The following is a 13,653-nucleotide window of genomic DNA, read 5'->3' as shown; positions in this document are numbered from 1 at the left end:
TCAGTCTAGAAGCCCGATCGGCCCTAGGTTTACCTTAAACCTAGAGAGTTGCACGCTTCCCAAGGCTATAAATACTCGATTAATCCTCATTAATCAAGGGACCGAATAATTAACGGAACGGAGGAGAAACATTACGGAACACACTAATAACCGGCTGATCTCGCTAGCAAAGCAGATTACCTACATTAAATACTCTCACCTAGAGAGACCTTATTACTTTAATTTCTGTATTAATTACTCCTTAATCAGGTACTAACTTGACCGTTGGAGGCGGAGCTCTCAGGAGTCTCCGTTATTTTGCAGGTACAGGCGTCCGGTTCCAGTCTCGGAATTGTAGCTCTCCCGCAGGACATCAGAAAACCCCAAAACAAAATCGATTTCGGGTCGAGTTCAAATCGGGTTAAATAGGTGTCGAGTTACGTTCAAATCGGGTCAAATTCGGATCCGAATTGAGTTCAGTTCGGTTACAGATCAGGTTTGGGTCTTGAATTTCTCGGATCAAATCGGATCGATTACAGTCGAAATGGATGATTTTTTTCGGATCGGTTCTGTTTTGACACCTCTACTCCAGTGTACTTCAAATTTGAGTCATTCTAAATTATCCGGTTAAGTATTGTCGCATAGCTGCTATAACTCATAAGACGAAAGAGTGATGAATTATTATTTTTTTTTCCTTCTAGTGGTACAAATATTGTACCACTATTACCTATAATGACTATAAATAGTACTACTAAAACAACTTTTACTCTAGTAATATATAATACATGTATAATAGTATATTAAAAATACCATTGTAAGTATAATTGAGACATTAAAAATACCACTGTAACAAAAAAAAAAAACAAAAAAAAAATTAAGTAAATATAACAATTAACCCTGCCTAATAGCACTCAAATTATCCCACAGCCGTGCTTCAAAAATAGCATATGGATAAGAATAATAGTCGTACTAAAAGGAGTATCCAAATTTCTGAAAAAGTGGGGATCGTGCATCACATTGACATCGCCAAAAAGTGTCCAAGAAATTGACGTCAGCACTAAATTTCAGCCACAAAAATTTATGTGGCCTAGCTTTCACCCTTTTTGCTGACTCACTTGCACATCTGGCCTCTTTCTAGAGCTTTGCTGATTCATTCGGATAGTACTTCTATTAATTTACTACTCCGTATATTTATTTTTTCTTTTTCAAATCAATAATTTACACATTGAAAATTTCACCTCAATTTGTAGTGCTTAGGACATAATTTAATTTTCTCCGTCCCTTTTATTTTACTCCATATTCTATTAGAAAATGTCGTTAAAAAAATGTCTTGTTTTTATTTTTGATAATAAAGTTTATATCTTTGCTCTCACACCAAATACATTTTTCTCCATTATTTTTTTTTATCTCTTATCAATTTCACAAGTATAAAATGTCAACGAGGAAAACAATTGGTGACGGAGGGATTAAGCATGACCGAATTTTAATTATTGGATTGTGGATCACTTTGGTTTTGAGATTTGACTTCTACTGTATTTTATATTTTCTACAACTCTTTAAAACTAATATATCTGATAAAAATTGCAATTCATACATTAAACCTTGACCACATTTTTAATAAAAACGAGTATTTTATATAGAGTATAAAAAATGGGATAATGAAAGATGGTAGTTTCTTAAATTTTATTTGAAATTGTATTAACTCATCAAAACTTATTTATTCTGTAATAAATCAAAATACATTAAACTTACAAAAAAAAAAAAAAAAAAAACTTTGTAACACATTTCCACCTCAGACTTTCTCAGTAGAAAAAATAACCAAGTGAGTTTGCCACCATAGACTTCCTCTGTTTGAAACTTAGAGACAGGCTGTTATTGTTTACAACAATAAAAAATTCTTTCACATCATATTCAAGATTCTTGACAAAATTACATTTAGTTGTTGGATTATAAATTCCAAAGATTGATATAAACCCATTATCCTGCTATTTTGATTTCTTTGGAAATCATATCTACTTTTGTCATAAGCTTGATTCAATTCTATGGTAAGTTTATCTTCCTTTCTCATTAATTATGCTTATGATTTTTACTTCACATGCTCTTTAACGATATACGGAGTACGGAGTTATGTATTAATTGTTTTATAGTATGATTAATTAAAAAAAAAAATTTGGGTTGTGATGAATGATTTATGTTTATAAGATATTTGTAATTATAAATTTGGAGTTTTTCTTTATTGATATAACTTAAGAAGTTAATCTCAAAGTTGACAATGTTTGATTGTGAATACCTATGATTTTTTTTTTTTTTTTTTTTTGAATATTATGAATTTTAGTTTAGGGTGGTTTCTACTTTCTTTATTCACCGTCGAAATAGTGACGTTTAGCAGGGCTTATATGTTTAGTTGCTTGCTAAATGATATGTTCCTCGAAATTTTAATTCTTTTTTGGTTATTCCAAAATTCTGACTATATATTTTATACTTGAGGTATCATCTAAAATATGCACAACTATTGATAGTGAATTCTAAGCTTTAAGAGTTGCAGTCTCTAAATTGGATGAAAACCTGTTTTTTTTAGTACTAGTAAGATGGTAGAATTAATGAATTATTGGCTGTATACGAGCACGGCTCGTTTCAACGAACATAGTCTGATGACAGTGATCTGTTGTTAGAAACTAGCCTGTGAACTTGTGAAGTATCTTGCTTGCACATGGATGTCTTTGAAGTTGTTTGGCTTAACTTTGGTTACGATATACTCGTATATAACTAAAAGAGAAATGAATGATTGGAAAATAGTTACTTCTAGCTGTGTTCTGTTCCTTTGATCATTAAGGTTTTGTATCTCTGAAGCCTTGTGTTTGTAATTTTCTAGATTTCGAAGCCTTTTCCATATCAGGACTAGGCTTGCCATATCCATAAATGTCGCGTCTTCTGCTCATATCTGGTTCTCCCATTAGGAAGTAGAAGTACTAGTAAAACTAAATTTCAGCAAGAAGTGTATATTGATGGGTTTTATCTGTTGATTTTGTTTAAAATTTGAAGTTAATTTCTCTCTGAATTCAGAGATCTTTATAACAATTGCAGTGTGGTCTGAGTTGTATTTGACACGATATAATTGCTGCAGTTTGCTGACATTGCTCTCAAAGTCCTTGAACTTGTGCTCGTTTGTTACGTTTATTCGATGGTTTCCTCTGATCATTTCCAGAACCAGTAATTCGGTTTGTCAAGATGGTAATCCAGGATAAGGTATATATCATTTTTAGATTATAGCATTCTTCGAAGTTATAATGTTAAATACTTAAATACAAGTATATATCATGAGAAATGTTAATTGTTGCTCCGAATCCTATGCATAAGAAATTAGGAAGCATAGCAAAAGTATACATTTGATAACATTGAACAAAGCGTGATCGTCATAATTTTCCATGTAATATACGAAGTACATTATGCTCCGTATATGGTTATGGGTTTATATCATTTTATATCATAAGATGATCACTCTTGAACATCAGGTATCATCCCCTGGAACAATCAATATACCAGAAAACACCTTCACCAGTGAAAGTTCTGGCGATGAAAATGGAGTTTTAAGCTTAGAGTATCCAGAAATCACATCTTCTGCACGACAATATGCTGAAGCCGCAGACAAAAGTCCAGAGGCAAGCAAAGCTGCTAGCATGATAGAGCTTGATAAACCCGTGTCTTGCCCACGCTGCAACAGCATGGAAACAAAATTTTGCTACTTCAACAATAGCAATATAAACAAGTCTAGACACTTTTGTTGGAGTTGCCAAAGATACTGGACAATTGGAGGAGCTACAAAAAATCTTTCCATTCGATCAGGTCAATGCAAAGGTAAACATGCATCTTTGCATCCCCTACCTTTAACTACACCGTCTGATAAGCTAGCTTTTGAAGCGCCTGGAAAGCTTTCAGAAACATTTTCCATTGCCTGCAGAGAAAGAACTAGACTTGTTTCATCGAGTTGCTGTTTGATGAGAAACAACGAAGTTCAACATTCTATGCAGGGTCCTCCGGAAACTCCTTATCCTTCGAATCCTGATTGGAATGACAAAGCTTTGCTAGTTCCTTGGAACACTCCGACAATGGGATTGATTCCAGGGGTTTGCATTCCAAACTTTAGCAACAGTTCATCTCTGTCAAACTCTGCTGAAAATAGTGACTGTTCCGGGTATACTTCTCCATGTTTTAGGAAGCATTCAAGGGACCTAAATTCACAGGATGAAGAGTAATATGACAAGTGTCTAACAAAGACATTGAGAATAGTTATAGACCCTGAGGAGGCTGCAAAAAGTTCTATACGGAGTACATTGGGAATTAAATCTGGTAAAGCTGATAGCATTCGGAATGGGTATATGTTTAGAGCTTTTCAATTCCGGCCTGAAGAAAATGCTGAAACATTAGAAGTTGAGAGGGCATTGGAGGCAAATCCTGTAGCTCTTTCAAGATCACAGAGATACCGTGAAAGCACTTAAAAATATACTGTGATAGTGTGATTCTCAACTTGAGAATATTGACAGTAGTTCGTGAGTCCACATTCTATGTACTAACAATGTGACTCTTTTAAAGGCATGTCTGGATAATTGGAGGTAATGAATGGATAATGTGGTGGAAGTGATAGAGGAAGAAGTGGTGGACTTGTTACCCTTCAAACAAGGGTAGTAATACTCCACCACAGCACCACCTCGCAAGGTTAGATACATTATCTCTAATCTGATAATAATATTTCCCGCATCCCTTGCTCCTCCAACTACGACCACCTCATCCCATCTACCACCTTTTATTATACTCCATAATTTCCTTATTAAGTTATTAATACCCCTTTTCAAACATGCCTTTAGATTATCTGTTTGTCATGCTTCATTAATCGTCTCACTGTCAAAACAATTCACATTTTCTGTACAAGTAGTATTTTGAACCATATCTAATGTCTGGCGTATGCCTTAGCAAGTACTACAGTTTCACTGCACCGAGGTCTGAGCACTTGTTTGAATTTTAACAGTATTTCGGAACAAAGGCTGGTTGTTAAGTTTTTTCTCAACGCCTTTATGTTTCTCATCTATCATGGCGTATTAAGTTTTTAACTACTATGGAGTATTGAATTGTTGAGGGAAAACATTGTTCTTCCGTTTAGTCTACTCCTATTGATTAAATGTAAATTGTAATTAACATTATTATTCTATATGAAACTCAATATCTCTTTCCTTTGTAAGAAACTACAAAGATGATTCCAAATAAACCATAAGTGTTGATTATCCTTAAATAGATTAAGGAGATCAGTTACTCTAACTCTTCACTTAACCTCAAGAACCTATCTCAGCTCCCTAAACACTCTGACTTGAGTATCAACTGTGATGACTTACAACTTTATAAACCAGAAATTTCGGTTTTTTTTTTTTTTTTTTTTTTTTTTTTTTTTTTTTTTGTTCTTCCCTTTTTTAAAATTATTGTGTCGGACATGAGTATGTGGGTCTGAGTCGCATAATCGGTGATCCACATTTTGGATATGATGAGTGATTCTTGTCAGGCTGTCTGCCCAGCACACCACTAACCAACAAATACTGCAACAGATTGATCCTCAGTTTTACTGATGAGTTAGCAAAGCTCATTGCTTGAAAAAAAGGTGATAAATTTTAGAAAAGGAGGAAGGGGGATAAAAACAAGAACTACACAATACATTTAACTGCAAGCTTATAGAATTGCTGTCATGAATATTACGACATCCCTCCTCCACTCTTTACTTCCCGTCGTAACTCGTAAGTGGTAAATTATTCCTTTCACATTCCAGAAAATTGGCACTACAATATCTTCAGTTGCTAGATTACTAAATTTCTGTTCTAGATAGTATATACAGCATTACAGAAAATGATGTACAGAAAACCAGTATATATGCTTAGTCAGGATTCAGGAAGAACAAATAATGTTGAAGTTCAAGATGGATTCTCACTGAGAAGTGAAAACAGGAGATAAGGATCTGTCACTTGAACCATCTACTTGGCCCGATTCCTGAATCTGAGCTGCGAAGTGCAAATTCCAGAGTACATCTTCAATGGACGGTCTATCATTAGGGTCGTTTGAAAGTGACCTTATGCAGAGTTCCATCAGTGTCTTCACCGAATTGTCTGGACACTCTTTGTGTACTGCCGGATCCAAAATCTGTTTTCGGGCTATCTTGTCTGCCTTAATGCCAACTTCAAACTGCAGATAAAAACAAAGCATCCATAAATAGTGTTCTATAACATATATCATGGAAGAATCATAGGCTATGTTACTCAGACTTTTCATTTCACCTTTGAGTACTAAAGCTGGACCCTTCGACACATCACCATGGACAATTCTTTTTATTTGCTCTAAGTTACTTGGACTTGGACACTTGGACATGTACTCGTGTCCTTCAAAAGTACCGGAGTCCAAGTAACATAGAGCATAGGAAAAAGAAAAAACAAAGAACATAATCATTTATTTTGCAGAAATCAGAAACACTTACTAAATCTTTTACAACGGATATATCATTATCAGATGTAATTTCCCTTCCAGCAATGATTTCCAAGAGAATCACTCCAAAGTCGTAGACATCACTCTTTTCGTCTTGCTTCACTCTGCATGAATGCAAGAAATCAAAAAGGATAGAAAATGAAATATTATACAAACATAGGCAACACAAGGCTAAATATCGTGGCAAAATACTCTAACCATCTATGCTCCCATAGCACAGAATAACAATTTCTTGAGATGTGATGCTTTTTATTCATCAATTATTTTTTATGAATAAAAAAACAAAATCTGCAGATTTTGGTTGGGGAACAAATATTCATGCAGTAGTTGCATATGATTATCGGCCCAGTTTCTTTACCATAATGGCATAATCTAAAATGTGATGCCAGGCTGAAATTGGGTACTTACATTGCTTTACCATTTTCTTTGGATCCAGAGGATGGAAGCATATTGACCTAGAAGAATAATCATAGTGAATTATGTCAGACTATCAGCTCTAAGCCTAATTTCCTGTCAAAATGAAAGCTTGAGAGTTTAGACGCAATAAAGATAAACTTTGGGGTGATACCTTATCCATGTTTTCAGCTAACAAAGGCAGATTAAAGCTGTTTAGTTTCACATGAAGGCTATGATCCAATAAGACATTGGTTGTCTTGATGTTGTTTGAATACAAACCTGGCGTCATCCCTGTCTGGAGAAACTGAATACCTTTCGCAACTTCAACTGCAACAGTGATTCTCTTTGCCCAGGTAGGCTTTTGTCCTTAATGAATGACAAATTTAATGGAAATCAAGTGAGTGAGCAAGCAGATTTACCAGGCATCTTTGACAACATTAAGCATATTGTGTTAAAGTGATTACCAAAGATGAAATCTCTTAGGTTCCCATTTGTAACTAACTCGAACACAAGATATATTCTGCTAACAGTTGAGTCTTCTGTATTGTATTCAAAGCAATGGCCTAGAGCGCTGACCAAATTAATATGTCTAAGCTTTGATAACAGCTCTATGTCATGAGTGTAGGCTTGTGTTCCACGTCGTTTTCTCACTTTCAAGCATTGAATGGCAACAAGATTATCATTGGCAAGTATGCCCTTGTACACCTGATAATTCATCAAGGACATACTTGTGTCACTAAACAAAATAATGTTCACAAATTTACTCCTATTTACAAAGAATAACTGCAAATTATGCTTTTGTAGTAATACAATCTCAGAAACAACTCTGATATGAGAAACCATTTGATGAGGTCGAGAGATTCTTACCGGACCAGAAGAACCTTCCCTGATTAAATTTGATGCATCAAAGTTTTCTGTGGCCTCCTTAATCTCATCCAAGAGAAAGTTGCGATAAGCAGGAAGACCAAGGGGTCCCAGCTTTGCCATTTGACAGATCTCCCCTGCAACAATGAGTGAATAAAATTGTAGCTATCAGAATTGAGGTTCCCACCTTCCATTCAAAACTCAAATTCTTCACTGATCATTTTCTTATAGTATAGGATAATATTTATAATGACTGGTTCATTTTTGTCACACACATCACATTATCACCCTTTATAGCGGACGTTATGAGCCCAATGCATTTACAGCTTGTTTTCCAGGCAATTTGAATGTCTGGTAATAGTAATAATTTGTATCTATTTTTGCAAGGAAAGTCTCAACATTAATGTCTGCTATAGAACTCTATTCCCAATATCTTTCGGTATAAATTTGCATTACATCCCATTACTATGTATACTTCTGTAGTTGCTATTGAGTGGTAATACAAATTATGTAAACATACACTTTAGAGGTGAGAAACATTACCATAGACTTTCTTTGCATAATCACATATAAAATTTTTTACCATCAAAACCAACCAAACTGATCATTAGCACTCATTAAAGAAGAATTCTAAGCTCTTTGACAACAGAAAATCAGGTTTTAACTTCAAAGAAAGGTCAGCGACACATGCAGTGGTTTTCTTCTCAATGAAACAACTCATAACTATATAACTAAAGCAGCAATAAAGAAATTGCTTACTTGCATCCAAAAGCAGCTTCGAAGGGTACATCATTGTTGCCTTCTCAAGTATAACTCTTGTTTGAGGTTTTTTACAAGATTGTTTAGAGAATACAAGTCCAACACCCAACACCATAAGACCTGCAAGTGAAGTTGCTCCAACTATGCTCATGGCTACCACAACTTTAGACCCTTTTTCTTTCCCTTTGTGAGGCGAAATCTCCACTGCCAAAGCTTCATTATGACAAAATGCATATGGATGTTGCCTTTGTCTCCCATTCGACAAACAATTACCCCGGTAATGGACATTTCGACTCTTATTTCTTGATTTCAGACAAGCAGGCAAATCCCCAGTCAAGTAATTGAATGATAAATCCACAAAGTTCAGGTCTGCACCACAAGTCATATTCTGAAGAAGCATTCCATGAAACTTATTCCCAGCAATATTGACATAACCAATCGAAGGCAACGAAAGCAATGACGGCATAAACGGTTCAACAAACTCATTATATGAAACATCCAGCTTCTGAAGCTGATAAAAGGAGCTCATATTATCAGTAATACCAAACCTGAACTTATTCCTCCTTAGTACCAAAGTGACCATTTTATTATGCAAAGTAGGAAAAGTTGGTCCTAAAGAATTGTTCCCCAAATCAAGAACTTGCAAATTAGTCAGATTCCTAAGATCAGGAACTTCACCATTTATATTATTCATTGAAAGTTGAAGAATCCTTAAGCTTTCCAACCTTGATAATGAAGTGGGTAATGATTCATTTAATGAATTATTCTTTAAACTAAGAACAGTTAACTCAGAAAGTGATCCAATCCAAAAGGGTATTTCTCCAATAAACTCATTATGATCCAATACAACAGTTTGAAGATTTCTTAAACCCAACAATTCCACAGGAATAGTACCATTCAACTGATTTGAACTAAGATTTAACATTTCAAGAGAAGTTAAGTTACCTATACTTTGAGGGAGAGGACCCCTTAAACCTAAGGACACCAAAGATAGGACCTTTAAGCCTGGTAAAGCTGCAAGAGCACCAAATAGAGCTTCCATGGAAATATTACCTGAAACTGGAACAAACCCAATAAACCCTTGAGTATGAATTTGAGTAATGTTTTCTTCATAACATGCAATTGTAAGATATGGGCTTGGTTCAAAGCTGCAAATATCAATGTTTTGGTCTAAACTGTTTATGTTTAATGGGTAGTTTAGAATCTGGTGAATTGTGAAAAATGCCTGTAATTGTGATTGTGGCATCTGATTTGAGAAGTGGGTTTGTAGCAAAATCATGAAAAAGAGGAGCAAAAATGGAGACTTGAAAGGTTTTTCCATCTGAGCTCCCCAGGAAAGTTGGCAAAAAAATTCCAAACAGTTAAGACTTTCTAAGGTGTTTATGACAGGAATTTCTGTGGAGTGAACATAGTAAATTAAATTAGTAAGGGAATACTAGGACAATTTTACATTGACCGTTGTCTGCCGAGGGATAACGACTCTAACACTGTGATTCACAATCGTCGTATTAAACAAAAAAAAATTCTCAAATATTGAAATAGTAAATAGTAGTAACTGGTAAATAGTACAGGCCTACGGGGTAAGACTTAACGCTTAGGATCAATCAAACATTTTTCGACTTGGGGACTTATTAGATTGGAATACCATTAGGCATTAGTGCAGTAATAAATAATGAAGGGGTGCAGAAAAATGCAGCGATGCAAAGGAGAAATGAAATGAGCAAAGACATTTGTTTGTGCATGTGTCAGAAAATGGCAACTTTTACTGTCAAAAATGTGAATCCAGCAAAACCACTTGCTAAAATGTGGTTGTGGAGGGAAAATTGTTGATCAAATAATGTTATTTTATTTGGTTGTGTAGATATAAACAAAAGGATAAAGTCATTTTCACCTTTCTAATGTGCTTTTTTGTTTTCTTTGGCGGCAACGCCCGTTTCTGATAGTTCACGGGGTTAATAGTGCACACTAACTGCTCTGTTTCCGATGCAAATATCATAAATTATTTGTTGTCATTTGTGAATTTAAGCTAAGATACAAATGTAATGAAAGCATTTTAGCATTGTAAATTTGCAAATGTTATATAGTCACATCACTCACAATGTGATGGAAAACTAAGTTTGTTTGGTCTTTTATGATTTTGTAAAATTGAACCAATTTGAATGATTCAAAGATTTTGTTCTACTCAAAAAACATGGACAATATCATGGTACCCGTTATTTAATTTCATTAATTTTAAATTAAAATAGTTTTTATGAAAAGAGAAAGAAGATAAATAACTCTCCTGTCAAAAAAAAAAAAATAAAAAAAAAGAAGATAAATAACTCTTAATCTTCTTAGGTCTTCGTTTCTTTTCCTAATACAAATTTGGTTTATATTATTTTTATGTCGCATATATGTTTTTTGATTTTATATTTAAATTGATATTATTGGATGTTGCGGGATTGTAAATGTTAGGCTTTAAATTGGGTCTTTAGATTGTAAAGACATTCAAATGTAAGGTTGGACCCAATTTTAGAACCTATGTGAATTTTTAAAAAATGGAGGAGGAGGAGGAGAGAGAGACATTACTTAAAAGCCTTAAATCCACCATTATGGAGAGAGAGCTAGCTAATGAGGTTGAATTGAAGAGGGAAAAAAAAATGAAACTACTAATAGAGTTAGTTTTTCCATCTAAATTAATGATGTTTTGCATGTTTAGAATAAAGTAGTATATAAATAGTGAAAAAAAGTTAAACCGTGTCAATAAATTAAAACGGGGACATTTTCTAAGCTCTTCCCTTAATCATATAATATATGTGATTAGTATGTTATTCACATGGAGCTACTTTTTCTCTGTAATTTATTAAGCCAAAAAGAAGTTGTCCAAATAATAGTAAACCTTAGTTAATTACCTTTAACCTAGTTAATTTCATATCTAAAAAGATAAACTAATTAGTTCATATCATATTTGGAAAAATAAATTTGGACCATACTTTATTGCTATATGTGTGAATTTTTATTGTTAAATATCTTTAATTTTAGTTGGAATTTTTTTTTATAAAATAACATATTTGTTAAATACTCATCAATACAAGTCTAATAAGATCCAATTTGATACAATATTTCCCTACGACTTAATATACATATAAAGTTAAAGTTTGGTTAAATCAAACAACCAATTCATAAAAATTTAAAATTTAGATTAGATCAGAGGTGAACTAAAAGTCTAAATGGAAACCGGTAAGGTCATGTTCACTTTAGCTTTAAAAAATATATATTAAGTTAATAATATCAGTTTAATAAATATAATTTCAGTTTAGTAAAAGATTAGAAACTTTAAAATAAGAAACATAATAAAGGTTCGGTAAAGTAAGCTCAGTAAAAATAATTTTAGTTCAGCAAAGATAAGGTAAAGTGAACAAGACCTAAATATTAGGTATCTTTGTTATAATGAGACGAGATTAGACAAAAACTTAGAAGATACCTATGAACATATCAGAAATTCAGAATACCTTGCAATATAAGAGAACTAAGTTTGACTTGCTCTAAACTCAGATTTTACATAAAATTTAATAATCTGATCTTGATCCAAACGAATTTGGATGCATGCAAAAATATGACTGAATTCGATTTATATCTGTTATAAACTAATTTACAACATAACAAATATGAAACTCCACCAACATAACCTCAATGACTCATCACACAAAAACAATAAGAAACTTGTTTGCAACCTCTTAGAAGTTCACACTACATAAACTAGTTTTGTCTTTATTTATTTTATTTGTTTTCAGGAAAAACTAGTGACATTACTAAAGTTCAACAAAAACAATAATAGAGCACTTTAGAGTTGCAAAATGCCAACCTAAAAACGTACTAGCTAAGAAAACCAAATAAACAATTGGCCCTAATCCAATTTAGTTCACGGACCTTACATTATTGATTAGAGATATTTTATCTTTTCTTATATAGTGTTGAAGATAATATTGGTCCTAATCCCTTTAAGAAATTAAATTCAAAAAAGAAATGGCCCTATATTACAGTATTAGAGATAATAGATTGGAAAATTGGTTAGTATTCTTAGGGGGGTGTTTAGTATGACTAATGGAAATTGAGTGGAACTGAAACAAATAAGTGAGAGGAAAAGAATCATTTAACTCTTACCTTTTCATTTGTTTGGTTTAGTCATGGAAAGGAATCACTTAAACTTATTTTCCTTTATTCTTGTTTAAGGAGGGTAAGGGTAATTGTTACATTAGGTTTTAGAGAAGTAACACATGCATGGGTGATGCATATTTACACAACTATTTTGAGGTTCTTGAATAAAAGAAACAATCTTTAAACCTTTCATAGATTTTGATATGTTTATTTACGAATATGGTGGTATGTATTCGTTTTTCTTGAGGAAAAACGAGTTAAAGAATTTTTGTGACACAATGATAGAACTCTTTAGGCTCGGTTGAGCTAGAGCGATACTTGAAGGCTCGGTTCAAGAATCAATGTTTAGCACAACGGCAAGGTTTAACAAACCATAAACACAAGCTAAGCTCACGTTTTTCATATGATAATCAAAACTCAAATCTGATTTTTATTAATTCTTAACCACGTATTTATAAGCTAAATCGCCTAAAATCATGTAGAACATAATCTAATCTAACTAGGAAACTTATCCTAACTTGTAAAGATAATATTTTGCAAATATAGTCTTCAAAGTTAAGCTATCTTCTACTAACCGAATTAAACTAACAAATATATCCTAATAATTAAAATAAACTCCTAAGGCCTAAAATAAGAAAAACTCTTTCAAGTGAAAGGTAAAAACTCATAGGCAAAAATCTAAAATAAGCAATAACCATCTCAATACGTATCATACTCCCCCTCTTGAAAAAAAACTTGTCCTCAAGTTTCGTCCTCAAAGCAAGGGATTAAGTCAGGAGAAGTAAGAGTAGCACAAACACCATTCCCTAGAAGAACCTTGTACGCTTCATATCCTATTTTCTCAACAATGTCAAATGGTCCCTCATCCATTGGCTCACCATTCTTGTGATCCATATGCAACCGTTGAGCACCTAAGGATAACCATACCTTAGACCCTTCACGCAAATTAGTGCCACGACGCATATGTACAACTTGATCTCGCCTTTCCTTCTTGTTAGTTGC

General features: G+C 33.5%; 2 protein-coding genes across 3 annotated transcripts; one reads left to right on the top strand and one right to left on the bottom strand.

The window, feature by feature from the left end:
• Nucleotides 1-1,406: 1,406 nt before the first annotated feature.
• Nucleotides 1,407-4,696, top strand: LOC110724588 (cyclic dof factor 4-like). Of its 2 annotated transcripts, XM_021904004.1 has the most exons (4): nucleotides 1,407-2,024; nucleotides 3,104-3,225; nucleotides 3,492-3,834; nucleotides 3,938-4,696. In XM_021904004.1, exons 2-4 carry the CDS (start codon nucleotides 3,208-3,210, stop codon nucleotides 3,973-3,975), a joined length of 399 nt encoding a protein of 132 aa, XP_021759696.1. In that variant the 5' UTR covers nucleotides 1,407-2,024; nucleotides 3,104-3,207; the 3' UTR covers nucleotides 3,976-4,696. The 2 variants fall into 2 exon arrangements, with proteins under 2 accessions (XP_021759696.1, XP_021759695.1); XM_021904003.1 differs by having other exon boundaries at nucleotides 3,492-4,696.
• A 206-nt stretch (nucleotides 4,697-4,902) lies between these two features.
• On the bottom strand, nucleotides 4,903-10,307 carry LOC110724586 (probable inactive leucine-rich repeat receptor-like protein kinase At3g03770). Its single transcript, XM_021904002.1, has 7 exons — nucleotides 8,515-10,307; nucleotides 7,759-7,892; nucleotides 7,356-7,596; nucleotides 7,064-7,257; nucleotides 6,904-6,950; nucleotides 6,488-6,599; nucleotides 4,903-6,198 (listed from the first exon to the last, which is right to left on the bottom strand). Exons 1-7 carry the CDS (start codon nucleotides 9,833-9,835, stop codon nucleotides 5,944-5,946), a joined length of 2,304 nt encoding a protein of 767 aa, XP_021759694.1. The 5' UTR covers nucleotides 9,836-10,307; the 3' UTR covers nucleotides 4,903-5,943.
• Nucleotides 10,308-13,653: the final 3,346 nt, after the last annotated feature.

The sequence above is a fragment of the Chenopodium quinoa genome, unplaced genomic scaffold (genome assembly GCF_001683475.1).
Source record: "Chenopodium quinoa cultivar QQ74 unplaced genomic scaffold, ASM168347v1, whole genome shotgun sequence".
In the NCBI taxonomy this organism is placed as follows: Eukaryota; Viridiplantae; Streptophyta; class Magnoliopsida; order Caryophyllales; family Amaranthaceae; genus Chenopodium; species Chenopodium quinoa.
The sequence above is the reverse complement of the archived record's forward strand: the minus strand, read 5'-3'. Positions and strand labels throughout refer to the sequence as shown.

What these genes read in the sequence shown, in the direction of transcription:
- LOC110724586 (XM_021904002.1), bottom strand. Translation starts at nt 9,835, where the DNA reads ATGGAAAAACCTTTCAAGTCTCCATTTTTGCTCCTCTTTTTCATGATT. An exon ending in TAGCTGAAAACATGGATAAG is followed by an intron (nt 6,951 to 7,063) that starts GTATCACCCCAA and finishes TTATTCTTCTAG; the next exon opens with GTCAATATGCTTCCATCCTC. An exon ending in TATCCGTTGTAAAAGATTTA is followed by an intron (nt 6,199 to 6,487) that starts GTAAGTGTTTCT and finishes TTTTATCTGCAG; the next exon opens with TTTGAAGTTGGCATTAAGGC.